Genomic DNA, 24307 nt, shown 5'->3' with positions numbered 1-24307 from the left:
GCACCCTCTGGTGGCCAACTTTGAGACAAGATGTTGGTAATTATGTTGATTCCTGTCCAACTTGTCAACGCTCTAAACCTTCCAGATCCTTGCCTCAGGGCCTACTACAATCACTTCTGATTCCTGAAAGGCCATGGACTTACATTTCCATGGATTTCATTGTAGATTTACCTCCTTCCAAAGGGATTACTGTCATATGGGTGGTTGTGGACCGATTTAGCAAAATGTCTCATTTTATTCCCCTTCCGGCCCTCCCATCTGCAAAGTCCCTTGCAGAACATTTCTTGACTGATATCTTTAGGCTCCATGGGGCTCCGCTGAATATAGTCTCCGATAGGGGGGTTCAGTTTGTCAAGGTTTTGGCGGGCTGTGTGCAGATGGGTACAGAGTTGTCCTTCTCCTCGGCTTATCATCCACAGACTAATGGGCAGACGGAAAGGACAAATCAGTCTCTGGAGCAGTACCTTAGATGTTATATCTCTACTAATCAATCCCCTTGGGCTGATTTCCTTCCATGGGCTGAGAAAGGACCAATAATTTGCCAGAGGAAACCTTCATAGGAACATTCTTAGAAGAAAGCCAAACTCTTTCACCAACCTGATATCCGGGTGACGCTTTATGACGTTTATCAAAGGCTTTCTTTTGAGCAGCTACTGCGGTAGATAATGCATCTTGAACCTTTTGCCAAATATTAGAGAAATGATCAACTAAAGAATTAACAGCAGGAACGTCAGAAGACAAAGTAGAAAAAGAAAAAACTCTGGGATGGTAACCAAAAACAACAAAAAACGGAGATTCCCCAGTGGATGAGCTCCCGAACTTAAAATTTCTAATTCCTTTCATGTTTCTCTGTTAAAACCTGCTAGAACTATTCGGCAGAGGTCTTCTCTTCCTCTAATATCTGTTGAAGGACAACCTGAATATATGGTGCAGAGGTTGGTAGATTCTCGTCTCTCCAGGGGTAAATTGCAGTTCTTGGTACACTGGCAAGGTTACGGTCCTGAGGAGAGAGATCTTGGTTTACGGCTTCTAAAGTTCAGGCAGATCATCTTATTCGTCAGTTCCATGCTAGGTTTCCTGATAAACCTAGGGGGTTCGGTGGCCCCCTCCGGAGGGGGGGTAATGTAACGATACCTGGTGGTCTAGTGGGGCAGCGGTGCAGGGACGCCCGCCATCATCATCTTCTAGACGCGCACGCGTCCTTTTGATATGCGCACGTGCGTCTGTTTGTGCGCATGCGTGCGCGCTGTTCCCTTTGCCGCGCCAGTGACGTCAATTCAAATATTTCAAGCGTTCTCTGCCTGTGTTCATTGCCCAACGTAGGTATCTTCTTGTGAGTTCCTGGGTGTGTTATATTAGTGTTTTGCCGTGTATTGACTCTTACACAAATTATATACGCTTTGGAAGCGTAAGCTTATGTTGAATTTCCCGCTGCAAAAGATCAAATTAATGAAATATAACTAATATATTAAGCCAATATATAGAAACAAACAGCCTACCAAATTAGCTATAGTAAGCACAACCTGGCCGCTGAAACCAATTTAGTAAATAGAATGTTAGGTAAGTACCAAACAGTTAGTTCGACTCGGGTGTAGAGACCCCGAGTCAGTCGCTTAGGGTCTGGATATGATCAGCCAGTGCCTCAAAGGCAAAGAAATCAACGAATGCTCACCAAAATTCCGTGGTGGTCCGGGTGCTTGCAGCCCCGAACCCGCAGCTGTAGGGAGATTTCTTCAAATTTTGAAAAGGACAACAAGCATTCCGGACTCTGAGGGATCTTGTAAAAACTCAAACTTTATTCCATTATGTTTAAAAACAAAGGCCTGACGCGTTTCGTGCGTTCGGGGCACTTAATCTTAGGCTCTCTGGTATTGCCAGAGAGAGTCTGGTCAATGCTGTGGCCCTGAACACCAATTTTCAGGACTGTATGGCAGATATTGATTTTTTTTTTTTTATGGTGCCTTTATTTTGGAGTAGTGTATTGACATAAACGAACGATACCAGAAGAAAGTAAGAATCTTTGGCCACTAATGGAAGTTCCTCTTAATGGTCAGGAGAGAGAAAATTTAATGAGAAAGCAATTCTATGATACTGAACTTAGTATTAGTCATTTACATTCCCCGAGCCCCTTAGTGCTCTTGTACCCCGGGGTTCCTGGTCTCTGCACTAAGCACTAAATCCAGCCTGCCTGATGCCCAATGTGGACTGTTTACTAATTTGCAGGTGTAAATGACACACAAAGTACAGATAGATAGGGGGCAGGTAGGTTGCCTATGTGTCTCCCCTCTCCTGCTTCTCTTAATTTTAAGATTACAATACCCCATGCAATGTGCAAAGTGCAAAAAAGGCTGCATTTGAGTTACTATTCAAATTACAAATGTAAACCCCTTTCTCATTACAGCGATCCAGACTGCTATTCGTCTCCAGCAGTCTGGTTCCATATCACTACACAGAGAGCTTCAGAAGCGTCGCAGAGAACAGAGAGAGCAGCGTGAACAAAGGAGAGCAGCAAGGGAGTTGGAGATGCAAAGACTAGCAGAACTACAAAATGAAAGAGAAAGGCAGCAGCAGGAGCTAGAACAGCTGAGGGAAGCACAGAAGAGAGCTGAGGAAATCATGCTACAGGAACAGCATAGACACAGGGAGCAACAGGAAGAGATGAAGAGACAGCTTGAGTGTCAGTTAAGAGAGGCAGAAGAGGTAAGTGAAAAGATAAATATTGTAAAGGGGAAAGATTTCAAAATATGTGGTCTTTATTTTTTTAATTTTTGTAGTTTTTTAGTTATTTCACTTTTTGTTCAGCAGCTCTCCAGTTTGGTATTTCAGCAGCTATCTGGTTGCTAGGGTCCAAATTACCTTAGCAACCAGGGAGTGGTTTGAATGAGAGACTGGTATATGAATAGGAGAGGGGCTGAATAGAAAGATAACTAATACAAAGTAACAATAACAATAAAACTTTAGCCTCACAGAGCAATAGTTTTTAGCTGCCGGGGTCACTGACCCCCCCCCCCCCCCCCCCCCCCCATTTGAAAGCTGTCAGAAGAAGAAGGCAAATAATGAAAAACCTATAAATAAATAATGAAGAATAATTAAAAAGTTGCTTCGAACTGGTCATTCTATAACATAGTAAAAGTTAACTTAAAGGTTTTCCGGAAAGGCCTGAAACAGTGTCTGTTTGTGAAATGTCCTGGTGAGAGACATTTGCAATTGGTAGGTCAGATCTAGCAGAGCTTGTCCTAGAGGACAGCAGTTCCTTTCTCTGCTCCTTCCTCATTCCATACCTCTCACTTCCTGGTTACTGCCCACCATCCCCGCCTGCCTCTCTACCTTAAAGGTACACTGTAACTTAAACATGCAAACATTACATCATCCCCCCCCCCTTTTTTTTTTTGCATTAACTTCAACATTAACATAACAGAGTATCCAACACAGAGTAACACAGAAATTATATAGATTTGCATATATGTGACTCAAGTTATGAACAGAGATTAAATCTCTTCAATCAGTCTTGATGTAGGGCACCTTGGCCTTCTGGGATATTGTCTCACTGGACATGGCTCCTCATTTTCCTGAGGCCCACTATCTCCCTTTTGTGAGGAACAGACGTCTAGAGTAGAGATGTAGCGAACTGTTCGCCGGCGAACTGTTCGCCGGCGAACTAATTCGCACTAAAATCGGGTGTTCGCAAGTTTGCAAGTTCGCGAACTTTTAGCGATGTTCGCAATTTAGGGTTCGCTTTAGCTGGAGCCAAATTTTGACCTCTCACCCCAGAGCCAGCAGATACATGGCAGCCAATCAGGCAGCTCTCCCTCCTGGACCACCCCCGGACCACTCCCTTCCATATATAAACCGAAGCCCAGCAGCCATTTTACATTCTGCCTGTGTGTGCTTGATGAATTAGCATAGGAGAGAGCTGTGCAGGGGTTTGAGGGACAGTTTAGGTAGCTTTGCTGACTAGTAATCTACTTTCTACTGCTCTGTATGTAGCTGCTGGGGACAGCTGTCCTGCTTATCTCATCTGCTGTAACCCAATAGTCCTTGTAAAAGCAGTTTATTACACAAGTTTAGAAATGTAGTGTGATTTCTGCCCTTTACAGCACAAAACGCAATGCTGTGTCAACAACGTATTTTTCAGATACATTTTTGCCCTTGATCCCCCTCCTGCATGCCACTGTCCAGGTCGTGGCACCCTTTAAACAACTTTAAAATCAGTTTTCTGGCCAGAAATGGGTTTTCTAGGTTTTAAAGTTTGCGAACTTTTTTTGTGAGGTTCGCTACATCTCTAGTCTAGAGGTGTCTCTATTTCTCTAGGCAGCTGCTCGGTTTGTTGGGGTGGCAGAGTACGTTCTGTTGTTCTATTGTTTGTCTGAGGCATGCTTAATGGTTAGGGAACCACCTTAAAGTGTGAAGCATTGTGGGTCATGCTGTGTCCATCACATGTGGCTGTGACCATGTTTCCTTGTCATGCATGTATGTTGATGAAGTTTTGTTATGTCTCTTTTGTAAGACAACCACAGTGTCATTCTTTTGGGCAGGAGAATATTGAGCATGGTGTCTTTGATCTGCATAGTGTTTTATTTTTTCTTTATTTCGGAAATCTGTGTTTCTTATGTATGAGTCTCTTTATGGTTGAGTAGTTGTAGCAGTAATCTCTGGAAGGCGAGTGCGAATTGGTCTGTTGAAGATAAGTTGTGCTGGAGATATATTGGTTGTTGAATGGGATGTGTTTCTGCAGTTACGCAGAACTTGTATAGTGCCTTAGGGGGATTTGCTCCAGCTGAGCAGTTTTAACTCTTTTGCCCAGAGTGTTCATGAATCTTACAACAATTCCATTGGCCTGTGGCCAGAGTGGAGTTATTTTCCTGTGTTTGAATCCAAGGTATCCAGCAAAATGTTGAAATGTATGTCTATTAAATGGAGGACCGTTATCTGTCTTAACTACCCGAGGTATACCGTAGGCTGAAAAGATACTGTCCAGAGAAGGTAGTACACTAGCAGCTGGCGTTGATGAAATAAATTAAATTTCTGGATAGCGTGAATATTCGTCCATGACAACAAGGATATATTGACTGTTTGGCAATGGACCATAAATATCTATTGCAATTTCATCCCAAATATTTGATGGAAGCTGAGACATCTGTAGTGGTTCAGGCCTTGAAAATTGGTTACCAGCTGGCATGCAGAACAGTGTTTTATAGTATTTTCAACATACTGATCATGCTGGGATACCAGATTTTTTCTCTCAGGAGTTTCTTTGTGCTAACAATTCCAAGATGGCCTTTATGAGCAATGTTTACAATGGTTTGGCAAAGACATCTAGGAGCTACACGTTTAGTTCCCCTGAGAATGAGAGAGTCCTTAGTGATGGAGAATTCTCCCTTGAAGGAAGAGAAAGACTTCAGCTCATGAATATCTACTTCAGTATCTGGAAATTTGGCTCTCTGAATTTCATGCTACTTGTTGGTTTGAATTATTTTTATTAATGCTAGAAGAGTTTTGTGTAGTTTTGTCCCTTCCACAAACATGTTCATTGTAAATGCCTTTGGTACAGCATGGGCTGCCATGAAGTTAATATATTCCTCCGCAATGGACTTAGGAGAATCTTTAGATGCAGTTGGATGGTGTGAAATATAATCAGCAGGATTGTTGTTTTTCCCTGGTCTGTGAACTATTTTGTTATCATATTCTTGTAAGCGTAGGCCCCATCTTTCAATGTGTGCAGGCATTTTTGCTCTTGGATTTCCAAAGATGGTGATGAGCACTTGATGATCTGTAATTATTGTGAATGGTGCTCCATAAATAAACAAGTGGAAGTGCTCACATCCCCAGACAACAGGCAAACTTTCTTTTTCCGGTTAGGAATATTTCATTTCTGTGGTTGTTAAACTTCTGCTTGCGTATGAATTGATGTGTGGGGACGGGTTATACTGTTTATACTGGACAAGAATCGCTCCTAGTCCTACTGGACTTACATCTACAATTAGCTCAGTTCTTAGTAAAGGATCAAAGTAGGCCATGGTGGTTGTGAAGCTAAGTTCTTGCTTAATTGCATCAAATGATTCTTGACATGCACGTGACCACTGAAAAATACATCCTTGTTTGGTAAGTGCACTGATTGAAGAAAAATCTTAAATGTATCTAACACAATAACTGGCCATTCCAAGAAATGAACGAACTTTATTAGCATCTTGTGGAGTGAAGGCCAGTTTTATTGCCTGTACCTTTTTTGGGTCAGGTTTCATCCCTGCTGCAGAAAATGTGTGCCCATAGAATTCTAATGTTGCCTTAATGAGTGAAAGTCCTTGAGTTGATAAGCTCTCGAATACTGCCTGCAAGGCAGAGTTATGCTCAGCCTGTGTTTTCCCAAAAATCAGTATATCATCACTGTAATTAAGTGCATTTGGGATGTGTTGAATCCCTCCTTTTATGGCCTCTTGGAACATTTTGGCTGCAGAACAAACACCAAAGCTTAGCCGTTTGTATCTTCGTAGGCCAACATGTGTTGAAAATTTAGTTATATACCTAGATTCAGGACTGAGTTCCAGTTGGTAATATCTTTTGTTGAGATCCAGTTTAGAAAATACACTTGCTCCATTTAGTAGGTGAATTATGTCATTGACAGTTGGAGAGATGTGCCATTCTCTTTGTATAGCCACATTGTGGAGTTGGATATCTACACAGAGTCGGACCTTGCTTGGGTCTTTTGGTTTGGGTATAGCCACTATAGGAGACACCCATGGGGTAGGACCAGAAACTGTTTCAATGATCTTTTCAATGATCTATTTGTTTTCTTAAATGGAAAGGGATTCGTCTGTGCGCTTGAGCAACTGGACAAACAGTTTCATCAATGTGCAAATGTACTGGCAAAATTTATTAGTTTTCCCAGTCCACTGAAAAGATTAGAATATCTATCAATCAAAGTTTGTACTTCTGAGTCTGTCTGGTTATCAACAGTGTGAACTATGTGGATAAATTCAAGACCTAAAGCCATGTGGTAGCTGAGAAGGCATTCCCCAGATCCTTCCAGTACAAAGAAGGCGGTGGTAAGTTGTTTGTCTTTATAGTGGACTTCACAGTCAAATTTTCCAACTGTGGGTAGTGGGGTTTGGGACCCATAAGGAAACAGTTTGGTTTGTACAGGTGGCATTGTATGTATGGATGTCAATGATGTTAACAGAAGTGCCTGTATCAATGGTAAAGGCAGTTGCTGTGTCAAGTAAGTACAATGTTATGGTAGGAGAGCACGCAGGTTGTTTTGTAGATGTGATGAACACAAAGTCATCATGGATTGGTGATGGATTGTCTTCTGAATTTCGTTGTATATATTTGATCTGAGCTGACGTGTGTGGCTGATGTATACTGAGATGCTGTGGGGACAGAACGACATAATGTAGCAAAGTGATTGAATTTTCCACAATTGGTACATGTCTGGCCCATAGCAGGGCATGCACCTTTGTGAGGAAAGTTTCTTCCACAGCGATAGTATTTCTTTAATGAGTCTGTCCCTTTGTGGATTTTGCTAGTGTGTTCAAGGTGACACACATGTTCATCAGTGCCTTTTTCTATGGCAGGGGCTTGTTGCTCTGAGATGTCAAGAGCACGAGCGATTTTGAGCAGGTCTTGCAAGGTGCAATCATCCTGTAGTGCTTTATGTCTTATTTTGGAAGAAGTGCATGATACAGTAACTTGTGTTGTAATTTCATCGTCCACATCTATAAAAGAACAGCTTTGAGCTAATTCTCTTAATCGTGTGACAAATGCATCCATAGTCTCTTGGGGTAGTTGTTTAGCAATTCTGAATTTGTACCTTTCATATCTGACATTTGTTTTAGGGCTGAAGTAGTCAGAGAAATCTTTGGAGAATTTAGTGTAATTGTCAGTAGGCAGGGTACAGTAAATATCATATACTTCAAAGCCAGCATAATGAATGAAATTAATGTCCTCATTAATATCCACAGCCTCCATGAGATTTTCAAAACTAAGTAACCATTTTTTCCAGTTTTGTGCTAGATTATTTGCATCAGACATGTCAAAGCTGGGGAATGTGGGCAGCTGCTGTGCCATTTTGATTTCACTTTAAGTTTCAGCGGGGAAAGGTGAAAGTTGCTTATATTTTGATGTAGCTGATATACAAAAATGCTGAATATTGCTAAACTATATGCAGCAATGATGATATTTTGTTTCTTATATGAAGGCCTAGTTGTATTTTATATCGGAGTACTCACTTTGCAGGGTTGAATTTCCTTTTCCTCGTTGCCAGTTGTTATGTCTGAATCTCTCTGTGTTTGCTTACAATAAGGAATACACGTTCAGCCTGCAGTGGAGATCCAACTTTATTCATTGTACAGTTCAATTTCCTTTCTCTGCTCCTTCCTCATTCCATACCTCTCACTTTCTGGTTACTGACCACCTTCCCAGCCTGCCTCTCTACCTTAAAGATACACTGTAACTTAAACATGCAAACATTACAGGCATGTTTCTTGATGGCTACTTCCATTAGTACAGAGCAACAGTGACAAGACCAGGGCTAGAAAGGTCCTTATACAGCAGGACCCCTGAGTTGTGTTGAGTGGAATGGAAAACCACAGGCCAGGAGGTTCCCTAAGGAAAAAGAAAACCAGGAAGGTGTGTTAGCACTGTGTACTGTGGACAAAAACTGAGGCTGTGCACGTTAACAATAAAGTGGTAAAGCTATTGAGAATGGGACCTCACCTGTAAGGATGGGAAAATTAAATTGTAATATACATTTTGCCTCATGTAAATAAGAAACATTATAAGTGAAATAAATTAAAAACTCCAGTCCTGCAGGAAGAGAAACATATTGGTGAGAGGTGAATACTGAAGAGTAGTGATGAGCGAATTCAGGGAATTTAGCGTCTTGAAATTTTGGCAAAACACAAAAGTACCCATGTTGCCAATTTCTTCAAGATATAGTGGCAACTTTTCCATCATAATCATACTTTCAAGAAATTCTCTCTTCAAGTTGCTTAGGCAACTTTTGCTCATCCCTATTGTAGAGTAACTTGATTATTTCTGAAACAGTACATCATAGTTGCTTATGTTTAGAAAGTTACTTGTTTTAATGAGATGAAGCTCATATAACATATAAAATGTTATTTTTGTCATAGCTGCTCTTTATTCTTTAAAGGGTCCCTTAATACTGTGGTTTTAAGAGTAAAACAGTCTCATCATACTACTAGTTATATTACCAAAACAACGCAATTTTCTATGGGCTCCACAACAGCTAAGAGGGAACTTGCTGTGGGTGGTGCTTGGCTTTGACAGAAAGGCTATTTGGGGGCAATGGCACTTGCTTATACCAAACATGTATCAATTAAAGGCATGACACCCTTAAAATTGTTGATAGGTTGCCTGGGGCATTATTTATTTATGTTTTAAAGATGAGCTCTTCATACTTTGTGCAATTAACTGCATTAACTACATTAGACTGGGGGTGACACCATACAGTATCTTTAGGGTAATGGCACACAGTGGGCCCGATTCACTAAAGTGCGATTTAACGTGCGCTAAAAATTTTATCGCATCTTAATTTTCGCGACTTTTTGCACGATTCACTATTAGTACACTTGCGCTATTTTACGCGCGGTATTTCATGCGATATTCTTGTCGCGATAAATAGTATTTAAAAAAATAAATGTATTTTCCGCATGCACGCTATTTATCGCATGAGCTAATTGTCGCGACATTACGCACGCGACAATCGGCAGCATAAAAATGGCGACATTTTGCCCTGGGAGAGCACAGAGTGCTAGAGAGTTGCTGTATAAATGTTTATTTGCAAAAAAAAACCCCCAAAAAACCAATAAAAATATAAGTAAGAAAAAAAAAAGAAGTGCTAGAGATAATAAAATGGGGGGGGGCATTTAAGAATATTTAGCCAAATACTTAGGAGTCCGTTTGCTAAAGTGGCTTAAATTAAGTGGGAGATTTTAGACACAGAATAAATGGCAAATATGTTATGGGCACTTTATTAAACGGGGACAAATATAATATTGCAATTATTCTGGCAACAAAACATTTGATTGGCAGTTATCACACTCGCCAGAACATACGCTACGTACTAATTAACGCAAGTTTTACTATTAAGCAAAATCGGCTAAAGACAAAATTGTTGCCAGAATATTTGCAAACATTTAACCCATATAGCATATTGATGCTGTTACTGATAAATGTAAGAGTGTAGGGGAAACTACATGAAAGTATAGAATACCATATCAAGGAAGGCAAAATAAGTAGACATTACTCAGTTCAAAAGTAGAAAAATATAAAATTTTACTATAATAATAAAATAAAGAAAAAAGGGGGGAATAAAACTTAGGGCTTGCTGCCCTTGAATCCTCTCATGTCTCTCTTTAGTTGTTCCACCTCCCCCCCGGAGCTGGGCCAGCTCGGCCTTCATGTTGGCCAGGTCCTCCTGCATGGATGGTCCCTCATGCGCAGGAGAACCTGGCACCCAGCGCTTGGCCTGGGGGGAGAACTCAAGAACTCACTTTCGTGTAATATATTATAAATATATATATATACATTCATACACCATCATAAATAACGGGGCCCCTCAGAACAACATTTTTTGGGCCCCCCTCCTCCCACGCCCCCAATGGCCCCTCTCCCTGTGAACCCTCACATCAATACAAAGGACACACAGACATTGTTAGCCAGGGCCCCCTAAAACATTCGTGGCCCTTCCCCAAATGACTCACACTATGGGCCGCTCCCTGCTGCTTCCCCCCTGCTTCCCCCCTGCTTTAAACTTATTTATGCATATGTATTTGAAAATAGATGTGTATATATATATATATATATATATATATATACGAAGTGCTGGGAAGCTGCACACCATAAGGAACAATAATACCTGGGTGCCTGTGGCAAAACAAAATCTAGACAGGCATGGGGTGACAGCACACACAGGATTTTCACAAGGAGTCACAAAGATGTGAAATAATATTCAGAGGTTTATTGTGACCAATGTTTCAGTTCCTCACTGGCATTATGGTTGAACGTGATGGACGTATGTCTTTTTTCAACCCAACTTACTATGTTACTATGTTACTTTCATCATCCCTGACATTTCTTACATTTGTACCTTTAGTTCAAATTACTTGCTAAATCTTTTACTGAACGTATACTGTAAAAGCATAATAAAGTACAATAATTACCTTCCGCAATTTCAGCAACCAGTTCTGGACTCCTGCGCTTCAGGTCAGACCACAGACGCTGGAGCTGGCGGAGGTCCACATCAAGGGCAAACCCGGCGAGCAAACCTTCTCTTAGCTTGCGCAGGATTGCCCTCTTCCTCTCGTGGACCCCTAAGTCCCCCAGCGGCGGGTCGTCATATCCTGAACGCAGGAGCATGCTCATAATATAGCGCCTCTCCCCTGGTAGCAGATAAGAAACCCCAGGCATGGTCCTCTCTGTAGTGTGGCTGCAGGCTCAATGACACAAAATGGCCCCAAGTCGCACATGTGACGAGATTACAAAATCGCCACAAAATGTCCGCAAGTTGCGAGATTACAAAATTGCCAAAATACATAGTAATCTATTTTGCGCGACAAAATATTCACCGCTACAGTACAGTATATTATCGCGACAAAATATTCACCGGTATAGTACTGTATATTTTGGCGACAACATATTCACCGCTATAGTACTGTATATTAGTAGCGAAATTCCATACATGCCAAGACTTTAGTAAAATTGAGTAAAAAGACACATACTTGAATAAATAACACTGTAAGTCCATATTTTATTGTCAAAAACTCATTTACTGTACTTTTCTATAATTTTTCGCCTGCCTGTAGTAGGAGTTAATTTTCGCATAGCCGAATGCGATATTTAGCGCGCCTAAGTTATAGTGAATCATGCGATCGTATTCTTTTCAGCGCGGAAATTAACGCATGCGTTAAAACTAGCGTGAGAAATACCGCATGCGAAAATGGCGACTTATCGCACGTGATAATACTATGGTGAATCACGCTCTAATTATCGCGACTTATTTAACGCAAAAAAGCGTGCGATAAATTTTATCGCACTTTAGTGAATCGGGCCCAGTATGTTTTGTAATGTGTGCCATTACCCTAAAGAACCTGTATGGTGTTCCCCCACATAAGAGCAGGGTTAACTAAAACAACTAGTGGTGAGCACAACTTTTCTGTGAGCTTATTCACCTAAAGTAACATTTATAGTTCAATAATATAGCAGTATCCTCTGAGAATGGTCTGTGCATTCTGGATTTCGTCTTATCTTTTGATTGAAGAATAAAGGACAAACTTGCACAGCACACATTAGGTATAGAAGATGCATTGTTAAAAAAAGGTATTGCTGAAATATGCATAAAGCAAAAAAGACTGAGCACCTCTTAAGCTAACAATACATGGGCAGATTTTGGCTGCAGATTTGGTCCTTTTAGACCTGGGCAGATTTTGTGCTTCCGGGTGCAGGCACAATTAAAAGATTTGTCAAGCGTACAGGCGGATTGTAAGTCTGGGCTTATAAACAGGCTGACAATCCACCTTGTGGGGCTTTAGGGTTAGAGTCTGTACAATGTACTATGAAAAATGGTAGGTTCTGTAAATGGGCAGGTTAGACAATATGAACTGTTAATGTACCAGTTCATGTTGCATTGACAGATGAGGTTATGAAGAGGAGCCTCAGTTTGTGTGCTGTGCACAAACTATCAGAACCACTGGAATGTGGCCATATAATCTGTGGTTCATGGGCTCTTTGTACGGAGAGGATTTGTGGTTTGTCTGGTATGGCTGACCTTGATTCACTTTTTCCAACCAAACTGAAAATGTAAGAGCTAAAACTAGACTTAACAACAAGCATTGCTACCTAAGGCTAGCCATACACACCAATAATATGAAACTTTGTTTTTGGGACTATTATACATGTACTCAGCACTGCCCCAGGGGTCCAGGCCGCCTGAAAATCAAATTGATGCCGCCCCCTCACTCCCCCCCGTGTTTAGCTTTATCATGTCAAAGAGGGCGAGGGGGGGGTGCATAATTTTTCCTGCCCCTGTATGCTATCACATGTTGTGCACTGTTACAGCTTGCCCTAATAGCAGCGCACAAGCTTTGTTAGACAACACACGTGCATTTAACACACCGATTGCCTAAGTATAAGATTTTAAGACATAGGTGATCGCTGAGTATAATTCACCCTGGGTTTGAGTGTCACCATAGTAATCGTACAAGATTGTTACTATTGGTGCTTGTTGCTATTATTTGCCAGCAACTGATGAGCACACCAGAAGTGGCACATTCACACATATTGACAGAAAACAACTTATGCTCATTTGTACCTTCATTTCTACCTTCATTGGTAAAGATATTTTGGGGCTGATTGCTATTATGCTAAAGTGTTGTAAAACTGATGCATTAAGCATAAAAACCATGGCAAACAGCACCAATATTTAGTGCTTTGAACATAGTTCTCCTTTGATAAATGAGCCTGTTTGCTTATTATTATATAATATTATTTAAAGGGTTACTAAACTGGTATAAAATGTCCAGTCTTAGTAAATGAACTGCATTATCTTTGTACCATTTTGGGGTCATGTCTTTATCTGTTTGTGACAACCTTTTGCACATATGTATATATAGCATGTTTTGGGTACATTTAACTTACAATACTACGCAGTGTTGTATCAGTTTTAGTGTATTGTATGATCTAGAATGTGGATTTTATAAAAAGTTAACTAGCCATTGAGCTTATAAATTGTGTGGCCATGGCTGCAGTAGCCATCCTTACCTTAAATTCTATCCTTAGAAACGTGCCTCAATGCAAGCTGAAATGCAACTAAAGGAGACTGAGGGTTTGCAGCAAAGACTAAGGATCCAAGAGTTGGAGCAGTTGCAAGAACACTTAGAGGAAGCACTGGCGCAGGAGATACGAGCACGACATGATGAAGAGGCATACAGGCATGCTCAAGCAAAGTAATGCACATTTATAATACAATTATATGAATAAGAAATGTCTACATTTCTATGTTTAAAATGGAAATAAATGAATAACCATAGCAACATGTGACTTTTAAAGGAACAGTAACTATTTAATTTTTCAGTATCTAGAAAAATATAATAGAATATGCCATGCAGTTTTCATCTCCAGTGCTCAAAGTGGATAATAATTAATTAAAAAACAAAGAAGGATAACTAAGCTGGTAAAGGAAATGGAAAATCTCAGTTATGAAGAAAGACTGGCCAAGTCGGGTCTGTTTACACTGGAGAAGAGGCACTTAAAGGGGTGTATGATAACTATGCATAAATATATATAAAGGGATCATATAATAATTTCACTAATGTTTTATGTACCAGTGGGTCCTTCCAGATGAAGTTTTGCAAAACAATTAGCCAATGTCCAAATGTTACCATTTTCACCACCAAGTCATTAATGAACAAATTTAATAAAGTTTACCCAATACAAAACCCTGTTCGGCTCCACTACAAACACTAAGCAATGAATGTCTATGCACAATGCTAGTTCCCTATCCATGTGCAAACAGCTTTACCAAGACCAACAGACCATCGTTTAAAATTTGTTTTTAGTATTTTGATTCAGCCTCACCACTCAACCCAAGAATTTTTTGTATCAACAAATAAATCTTCTATACAATGCAAAAACAAGGCACAGGTGCACCTTCACACCTTGAAAACCCCAACATACTGTTCTTCGACTTTGACTTATTCTTCCGCTTCTTCTTCTTCTTCTTAGCGCCCCCCATTTTCTAAACGCTACTCCTCCTACAGTTTTAGGGGTACAACACCCAAACTCTCCACATTTCTTTGCCCTATAGTGGAGCAGGTTGCTTGTGCTTTTCTACGCAATCCCGCCCCCCGTCTTTTTGTGGCGCTACTCTGAACACCCCAATTCCCATTGACTTTGACAGGGAGAATTTTCAAACTGCTGCCACTCTTACACCTTTGAAGCTACACCCCCCAAACTTGAATAACATAATCATTGGGTCACCCTGAATGAATCAGCGACTTTTGCTGGATGTCCCCAAAGTAGGAGGGGCCAACAACAGCCAATCAAATTTCACCCATTGACTTTTATGGGGGAATTGAAACTGCTGCCAATCTTACAGCTTTGAGGCTACACTCCCCAAACTTGAATCACATAATCATGGGGTCAGCCTAAATGAAAATATGATCATTGTTGGATGCCCGAAAGTGGGTGGAGCTGTGAACAGCCAATCAGATTTTACCTATTGACTTGGAGGAAATCCAACCTGCTGCCAGTCTCACAGTAATAACACCAGGGTCCCCAAACTTTGCAGGGTTAGGCACCAGGTAACTGCGGTTCAAGGTTAGAAAAAGTGAAAAAAGACATACGTCCATCAAGTTCAACCATCACATCAGATTGTAACATAGTAACATAGTAAGTTGGGTTGAAAAAAGACATACGTCCATCAAGTTCAACCATAATGCCTATATATAACCTGCCTAACTACTAGTTGATCCAGAGGAAGGCAAAAAACCCCATCTGAAGCCTCTCTAATTTGCCACAGAGGGGAAAAAATTCCTTCCTGACTCCAAGATGGCAATCGGACCAGTCCCTGGATCAACTAGTACTAAGAGCTATCTCCCATAACCCTGTATTCCCTCACTTGCTAAGAATCCATCCAGCCCCTTCTTAAAGTTATACAATGTATCAGCCAGCACGACTATTGACTTTTATTGGTTTGATGCCAGAGTTCCCAAACTATACACAGTCAGTCACTGGGTGATTACGTATTCAAGTTGTTTTTTTTTTTTTTTTTTTTTAAGTGGGCGGAGCCACAAACAGCCAATCAGATTTTACCTATTGACTTTCAATGGGGAAATTCAGCCTGCGGCCATTCTCACAGTATTAACGCAAGGGTCCCCAAACTTTTCACAGTTGGCCACTAGGGGACTGCAGGTTTAGTTTTGAGAAAGTGGGTGGAGCCACCAACAGCCAATCAGATTTCACCTATTGAATTTTTTAGGTTTGATGCCAGGGTTCCCAAACTTTGCACAGTCAGTCACTGGGTGACTTCATAGTCAAGGTTAGAAAATGTGGGCGGGGCCACCAAAAGCCAATCACATTTCTTTCATTGTTTTCAGTGGGGACATTTTAACTACAGCCATTCTCACATGTTTAATGTCAGTGTCCCCAAACTTTGCATAAGTTTCCAAGTTTAGAAAAGTGGGTGGGGCCAACAACAGCCAATTAGATTTCACCTATATACTTCATATGTTTAAAGTTAAACTGCTGCCATTCTTTAAATATTAATACTAAGGTCCCCAAACTTTGCAGAGCTAGTCACCAGGTAACTGCCGTTCAGAGTTATCATCAGCCAATCAGATTTTAACTATTGATTTTCAATGGGGAAATTCAACCTGTTGCCATTCTCATAGTATTAACACCAGGGCCACTAGGGGACTAGATTTTTAGGTTTTAAAAAATTGGGTGGAGCCACCAACAGCCAATCAAATTTCACCTATTGAATTTATTTTTGTTAAATTTAAAATGCTGCCTTTCTCACACTACTTATGCCAGGGTTCCCGATGGCACTGGGTGACTTTGACTCACGGTTAGAAAAAGTGGGTACACCCACCAACCACCAATCACAATTTACCTATTGACTTTTATTGGTTTAAATTTAAACTGCTGCCGTTCTTTAACTATTAATCCTAGGGTCCCTAAACTTTGCACAGAGTTAGTCACTGGGTAACTGCAGTTCCAGGTTAGAAAAGTGGATGGAGCAACCAACCACCAATCAGATGTCACTTGTTGACTTTCAGTGGGGAAATTTAAATTGCTGCCATTCAGACACTATTAAAACCAGGGTCCCCAAACTTTGCACAGTGGTTTTTACTATACAACTGTGGTCCAAGGTTAGAAAAAGTGGGCGGAGCCAACAACATATCAGATTTCATTCAGTGACTTTTTCAACCCAACATGAAGTTTGTTCTCAAACTTCCCTTTCTAGTTCTGAACTATTATTTGATTAAAATGGACCCTATGAGAGATGACCTTCCCAAAATGTGGAGCTTTCTGGATAACAGATCCTATACAACTACAAATAATCCTATGTATTAATTGTGCTGTACTAAAAATGCATATAATATAATGTATGCATCAGGAGCAGGCCAAGCTTACCAGGCGCTTGGATACAAGCAAGAAATGGCAGGTAGGAGGTAAGGGAGCTTGAACCAGGGGGAGGCAGGAGAGATACCTGCCTGGTGCCCCCCAGCCTTGTGCACTAGGCAGTTGCCTCTTCTGCATACCCCAAGTTCTGGCCCTGGTATGCATTTATACATTCACCTGTTAATAACAAAGAGTTTATGATTTTTTTCTCTAACCCAGGCTGTTGATGCAAGAAGAGGAAAAGCTAAGGGTACTACTAAGGATGCGTGAAGAACAGACACATTATGTAGAGAAAGCACAGAAGGAGAAACAAGAGCTACAACAGGAAATGACAGTAAAGAGCAAAGAACTACGGGAAGCCCAGAAGCAACTTGAAGATGTGAGGGAAAACAGAGAAAGAGCAGATAGGGACGTACAGGTATAGAAAAAATTATTCTATTTTATTTGGATACAGTTATAGACAACCCCCCTCCTTTTTGTTAAATTAAAAAATAGGGATAGTTAGCAAAGAACACAGTGTGCAAATTTAAAAAAAAGGCTGCAATTGGCATATTTTTGCATCCTACTTTCTGATGTTGCTAGCTTCTCTAATAATCTGCCTTTCCAAACAGTGGGATTTTCCTTAGAGTGAGTCCTGTACTGAATGGTATCTAAGGACATAATAGTGGTTTGGCATCTCTCTGGAAATAGATGAGGTAGAAGCTAAATTCCTCAAAAACTATAAGCTTTATTAGTTCATCTATATAAGGATAATACATCTGGCACATGTCACTCCTGAATGGTACTTAATTGCTCAGTGTCTATAATTAACTACCCTTCAGGTACAAAAATTGTCAGGTATATTATTGTACATTATATTAGATGGACTGATGAAGTTTTTGGTCTTAAAGAAATTCAGCCTCTACCTCATCTCTATGATTTTGTATTGACCAAAGCAATGGGTCTGGGGATGGCTGCACCTGGACCATAAAGAAGCTGCAGTGAATTCTGTTCTGTTGACTTCTACATTTTAATTCTGCGATTCTGAGATTGTCACTTTATTTTAACTGTGTTTTGCTGTCCTTTTTGGCACCATTTTTCTTGGTAATATATTGTGTGTGGGTCCTCAGTCTGTTGATTTGTTTGGAGAAAACAGCACCAGCCTGGGGTACCTGTAGCGGAGTACTTCCTCCTTCCTTTTCCAAAAATGCCAGCGGTCGGCGCATGCGCAGTAGAGTGAAAAGCCGACTTTTCTGTTAAAGTTCGGCTTTTCACTCTACTGCGCATGCGTGCATGAGAAAGAGGAAGCGCTGCAGCTACCCCGGGCTGGTGCTGTTCTCTCCGAACAGGGACACCAGCCCGGGGTAAAAGGTAGGCGATTTAAGTCACTTGGGGGTGCCTAACATTTTGGCACCCCTAAGTGACTTTGCCTTTCTTTCTCCTTTAAAACTGATTTTTTTCAATAAAACTAATTTTATGTAAGTTTCAGTGTAAGAAAAAAACGCGTAAAAAAAATTACGCCGATTTTACACCGTAAATACCCATAGTGGTTACAATTATACTTTATATTTTTTTAAATTTAAGGTGGCTCAAAGGAAGCTTCGCCAGGCCAGTACAAATGTTAGACATTGGAACATCCAGATGACCAGCTTAATGCATCCTATATCCCCATCAGGTAAGATTCAGCACAAAATGCTTTCTATTAACTATGATTTTCTACCTTATTTACTTTGCAGACTTGTGCTTTATGACTAAAGCTTATAATCAAATATGAACCTCTAAACCCACCTAATAGTAGGTAGAATAGAGTGAAAAACATAAGAGGGTTTCTGGGTAGGGTGGAATACAAAACAATACCACTCACTATCTTGTACACTGGCAGCGAAAATATAATCTTTAACATTACTATTATTATTGCTATCACTATCACTAGTATTACTATTACAAGTATTACTACTGTTACCTATTAACTATAGTGGTTACTTATACTGTTGTTACTAGAGCTGGGCGGTATGACCAAAAATTTATATCACGGTATTTTTCAAAATTATATCGGTATCACGGTATTTGACGGTATTTTTTTTTCCCCATGCATGATTAGGTGACCACCCCAAACACCCCCCCCCCGCCACCCCAAACACCCAAACCACCACCCCGCCATCCGCACGCACCCCCCCCACCCCACCCCAAACACCCCCCCATCCCTTTCACATAAATATAACCCCCCACCCCAAACACCCCCCCATCCCCTTCACATAAAATATAATTACTGGCCAGGCAGCCGCAGGCACCCCCGACAGCTCACATTGGTATCCGACTCTGAATGATGCATCCTAGCGATGGCGCTTACGTCACGTGCGTGCTGACGTCGCGTGCGCACTGACGTCACGGGCGCGCTGACGTCACGGGCGCACCCGGAAGTATTTGGAAAAATTGCCAGGAAGCGCGCACACCGGTATGGGGGTATGTAAAAAATTTATATTGTTTTTTTTTTTAAAAAAACGGTGTTCGGTTTTTACCGGTATACCGCCCAGCACTAGTTGTTACTACTATACCATTCACTATTATTGATATTGTACCTAATACTATTGCTACTACTACAACAAAACTATTACTACTACTATTACCATTGCTACAATCTGGTCTGATTAATTATCACTATTATCACTATTGCCATTTACTGCTATCATTGTTACTATAATACTATTACAATTATTACAATTGCTATTACTACCAATACAATTAGCAGGATTGGAGCGGGGGGGGGGTGTAGGGCCCTTGGGCCACACCCCCCAAGGGGCCCTTACCATGCCCCCCAATCCCCCCAGGCCCTCCAGCCACCTGTGTGTACAATATAGTTACCTTTGGGCGCATTGGGGGAGGGAGATCAGCAGCCCAGGGGAACACCAGCAGGGATCGGGTCTGGGCCAGGGCAACGGGGAAAATTAGGAATTGCTATATTTAATGTTACTGTTACTATTGCTACTACAGGTATAGGATCCCTTATGCGGAAAGCACGGGACCTGGTCTATTCCGGATAAGGGGTTTTTCCATAATTTGGAGCACTATTTACCAGTTTGTTTAAAAGCTGGGAAAAAAACACAGTACAACTATTTTGACAACAAAAGCTTTTATTTGTATACTGTATAGCCCCTTCTGCAACATGCAAATGGACAAGGGTTAGGGCATAGTGATTGCAGAGTAGTTTCAGAATATCCTAAATTTTTCAGTGCCACCAAAAACACATTGAGAACCTAAACATTTTGACATAAGAATAATTAACAGTCATGGATGGTACTGCTGTCATTTCTGCACCAATATAAATGGGTATGTTTAAAAACAGGGAAAAATATATTGTATGGCTGAGGAGTTGGGATCAATGTGAGACAACAATTAAACATGGTAAGTGGGGGTGTTTCAGTTTTCAGTGCATAATCAGGGTCATTTACACCTACATGCCTCCATCCCTGCAAGCCCTTAGCTTGATTGAAAAGGTACCGGTACTCAGCTATGTTGTGTAAGGCTGGCTCACACACTTAAATTATCATGGAGGAGAAGCAGAGACCAAAAGTCAGTCAACAAACAGTAAATTAAAAGCATCTTACAGGCGAGCGGGAGGCTGTAACCCTTGACCTGCAGCTCCGACTAGGAAGACAGCTTCTTGTGGCAGAGGGGAACCGGAAGTCAGCGCATACCACAAGAAACTGGGGGAGTTTAACATCCGTAAAAGTTCTCTGCTTGTTCACATGTTCAACGGTTACTGAACATGCGATGGCCTAACTAATTAAAGGATTAAATGTCCGGATTTTGGAGCGGATTGCCGGATCTTTTTTTTTGAGAGACCAGATGCCAGATTTTGGAGCGGGCCCCCCAGAGTGCCGGTTTTTGGAGCGTGCCAGATATTGGGACGCCGGATAAGGGGTCCAATACCTGTACTAAAAATTAGAACTGTTCTTGAAATGATTACTCTTGATGCTATTATTATCATTACAAATACATTTGCCATTAATACTACTAATATTGCTATGATTACTGATATTTTTACTACTGTTACTATTATTACTATTACTACAATTGTTATTACCATTTATACTGTTGCTGCTATTGATGCTACTACTATTACTTTTACTGGCATTTATTGCAACAACTGAGTGCACCCAAGATAGCTGCCTCACCTTTTACATGCTCCTGATTCTCCAAATACAAAAGGGATAATTAATCTAAATTCTTCAATAACTTCAGTACAACAAAATATAAAAGGATTCTTGCTATACGCAAGCTATACATCAAGACCTCAATAATCAACAGATTGCTTTTCCACACGAGATAAACACTGGATTGATTTCTCAGACCTCAAGACTGCAGTATAACCATTATAGCCAGAGGTCCGGAGAGCATGAAAAGCAGGGAATTAAAAGTATGTGAAAATTATCATCCCGCAACCCACACATACCACTTACATGCAAACTCCATTTGACTTCACAAGCAAATCTATTGGTCCTTATTTAGATCTATTAAACATTACTATGGGGTAGAAAGCATTTCTGTGGATTTGAACTGCAAAAGATCTGCACAGCCATGTGGCCTTATCACTCAGAATCTTGGAATTTATACTTTAAAGTACCTACACAACTGTAAGTCAAAGGATTATCACGCCTCTCCCATGGCTGATGACTGGCACAGCATTTATCCAACCATTCTTACTTTCTTGTAATGAGCACTGCGGGGCGTGTCTTCCTGGCGGTGTGTCATCCAAGATGGTGGTGCCCATAGGTGCGCTGAAGCGTGACATCATCACATTGTGTTGTGGCACCAAATTATAAATAAAAGGACAATCAGTACCCAGGTTCAATGCTCTATTATAGGTTCAACTCCTATGTGTTCCTGGGTGCGCTATAATTCCTGGTTTACTGATTTCTGGCTCCTGACCTTCCGCATGACTGCCGCCTGCCCTGATCTTTTGCCTGGAAATGACCACAAACTCTCTTAACCCCATTCATTACCACAAACTGGATAATTTATTGTCTATTCCGTACACCAGCTTCCATCTGGGTTCCAACTCCAACCTGTAAGCCGCTAGGCCCTGACAGTATAATCGGGCCATGGGCCCTACTGAGGAAGCCTCTCCATATCTTGAAAAGGCTTTATGTAACATGGCTCGAACGGAGGCTTACGAAGCTCAGCAAGCTCGCATTGGGCAAGTCCTGGAGGCCCTACACGATTGCCAACTACCCCACTGGTGTCCTGAAGTCCACCAGCTGCATTGGGTTAGCCACCCCCCATGGCTACTGTTAAGGAACCTCGTATTCTGCCATCTCCAGGTTATAGCAGGGATACTCAGGCCAGTAGGGGCTTTGTTAACCAGTGCCTCATTTACTTTGAATTGCAGCCATCACACTATGCCAAGGTTGGTTATGTAATTCCCATGCTGATAGGCAAGGCGCTGGAATAGGCTTTGGGAAAAGAACTCTCCCCTTGTCAGTGATGCCAAAGCTTGGTCATGTCACAGCAGCCTCCACTCATCTCATGCAGATCCGCCAAGGCATCCGCAGTGCTAGCCAGTATGCTGAATTTTAAACTTTGGCTGCTGAGACTACCTGGAACAATGAGGCATATGTGGTGGCCTATTGGCATGGCTTGCATGATAAGTTGAAACATGATCTTGTTTCTAGACACCTCCCTCAGCAAGTGGACAATATGATAGCTCTTAGCATCAAGGTAGACACCCACCACAGAGAGCGCCAAGCTGAAAAAGAGTGAGGCAAGAGATCGCTACCATGGCACCATGATTTCAAAGACCTCTTCTCCAGAACCAAGCTCCTCAGCCCTCTTCCACTTCCTCTGAGGAACCTATGCAAATTGGAAGGTCAAGTCTCTCTGAGCAAGAGAAACTTCAGAGGCTTACTGCTGACCTATGTCTCTATTGTGGTGGCAAGGCTCATGTACTCTGCCTTTGCCAAGCACCTTGCTCTTCCCCTTTTCCTATGTCTACACTCTTGTGGGTTGTGGCAATTGATGACAGACCTTTGACATTGGAAATTAGCTCTGAGATGACTGGGGAGCTACCTTTAATAGTGGGATCACTGCATAAAGAAAAGCTGTCCTTTCTCATCATCAATTGTCCTTCTGCCCTGGTAGTATTGGGTTTGCCTTGGCTCTGCCTGCATAACCCTCTCACCACCAGCCAGATCTCCCAGTGGAGTCCATATTTATTAAGAATTGTCTGCCCCCACCTGTATTCATTGGATTCCAGCAGCATCCATTGATATTCAAGCCCTGCCCTCTGTATATAAAGACTGGTGTATTCTGCAATAAGTCAACTGAGACTCTTATGCCTCATTGCTCCTACGATTGCCCCATCAATCTTCTTCCTTGAACCATGCCCCCTGTAGGCCATACTTATCCCATTTCACCAGCAGAGACCCAAGCAATGAAGGAATACATCCAAGATAATCTTCAGCGAGGGTTTGGAAGAGTGGCGTCATTTCCAAGGCCTCTCTGAAAGCCTCTTGGGATTAAACTCCAGTTTTCTTCTGCATACCATCCTCAGTCTAATGTAGCTGCTGAAACAGTTAATCGAGCTTTGGAACAATTCCTGAAATTGTTTCTTTCTGTCAAGATGACTGGTCTGATCTACTTTGTTGGGCTGAATTTGTTCCTAACAATGTCACACATGCATCTACAGAGAGATCTCCTTTTCTTTGTGTTTATGGTCAAAATCCCTCAAGATTTTCTTATATCTGATGTCCCTGCTACTGATGATATAGCAGCCCACATGTCTTCTATTTGGAGTGTTACAAAGGCGGAGAAGTATACCTTTGTACAGAAAACCTATGCTGATAGGAAATGCAAGTCAGCCCCTCCATACTCTCCGGGGGAAAATGGCTCTCTACCAAGAACATTCATCTCAGGATTCCCTCTTCCAAACTGGGACCTAAATTCATCAGACCCCTTATCCTTTTGCCAGACCCACTCATTTAAATATGTAGGTGCACATCTATTTGAAGGAACAAGCTTCAAAAAACTTCTCATCTAAAGACCACCAGGAGATGAAAAAGCCTTCCTCCAAGAAATAACTGGCATTGTGACTGCTCTTACTCCAGACCACCCTAGATGGCTTATCCTTGGAGACTTCAGTGCCTGGGTTGATGACAAACTCTCACAGTTTGGGCAAGAATTCTGACACAAG

The 24307-nt window shown here is 41.4% G+C and overlaps 1 protein-coding gene across 1 annotated transcript in view; it reads left to right on the top strand.

Moving 5' to 3' along the window:
• The window catches only part of def6 (DEF6, guanine nucleotide exchange factor), a 67389-nt gene that overhangs the window by 36864 nt on the left and 6218 nt on the right, over window positions 1–24307 (top strand). The window contains exons 7-10 of the mRNA XM_002941405.5: window positions 2402–2700; window positions 13795–13961; window positions 17359–17557; window positions 18703–18793. Coding sequence (XP_002941451.2) covers window positions 2402–2700; window positions 13795–13961; window positions 17359–17557; window positions 18703–18793 — 756 coding nt within the window. The remainder of the gene's footprint in view (window positions 1–2401; window positions 2701–13794; window positions 13962–17358; window positions 17558–18702; window positions 18794–24307) is intronic.

This window comes from Xenopus tropicalis, chromosome 2, assembly GCF_000004195.4.
Source record: "Xenopus tropicalis strain Nigerian chromosome 2, UCB_Xtro_10.0, whole genome shotgun sequence".
NCBI lineage: Eukaryota > Metazoa > Chordata > Amphibia > Anura > Pipidae > Xenopus > Xenopus tropicalis.
Note: the sequence above shows the minus strand (reverse complement) of the source record. Positions and strands in the feature narration are given on the sequence as shown.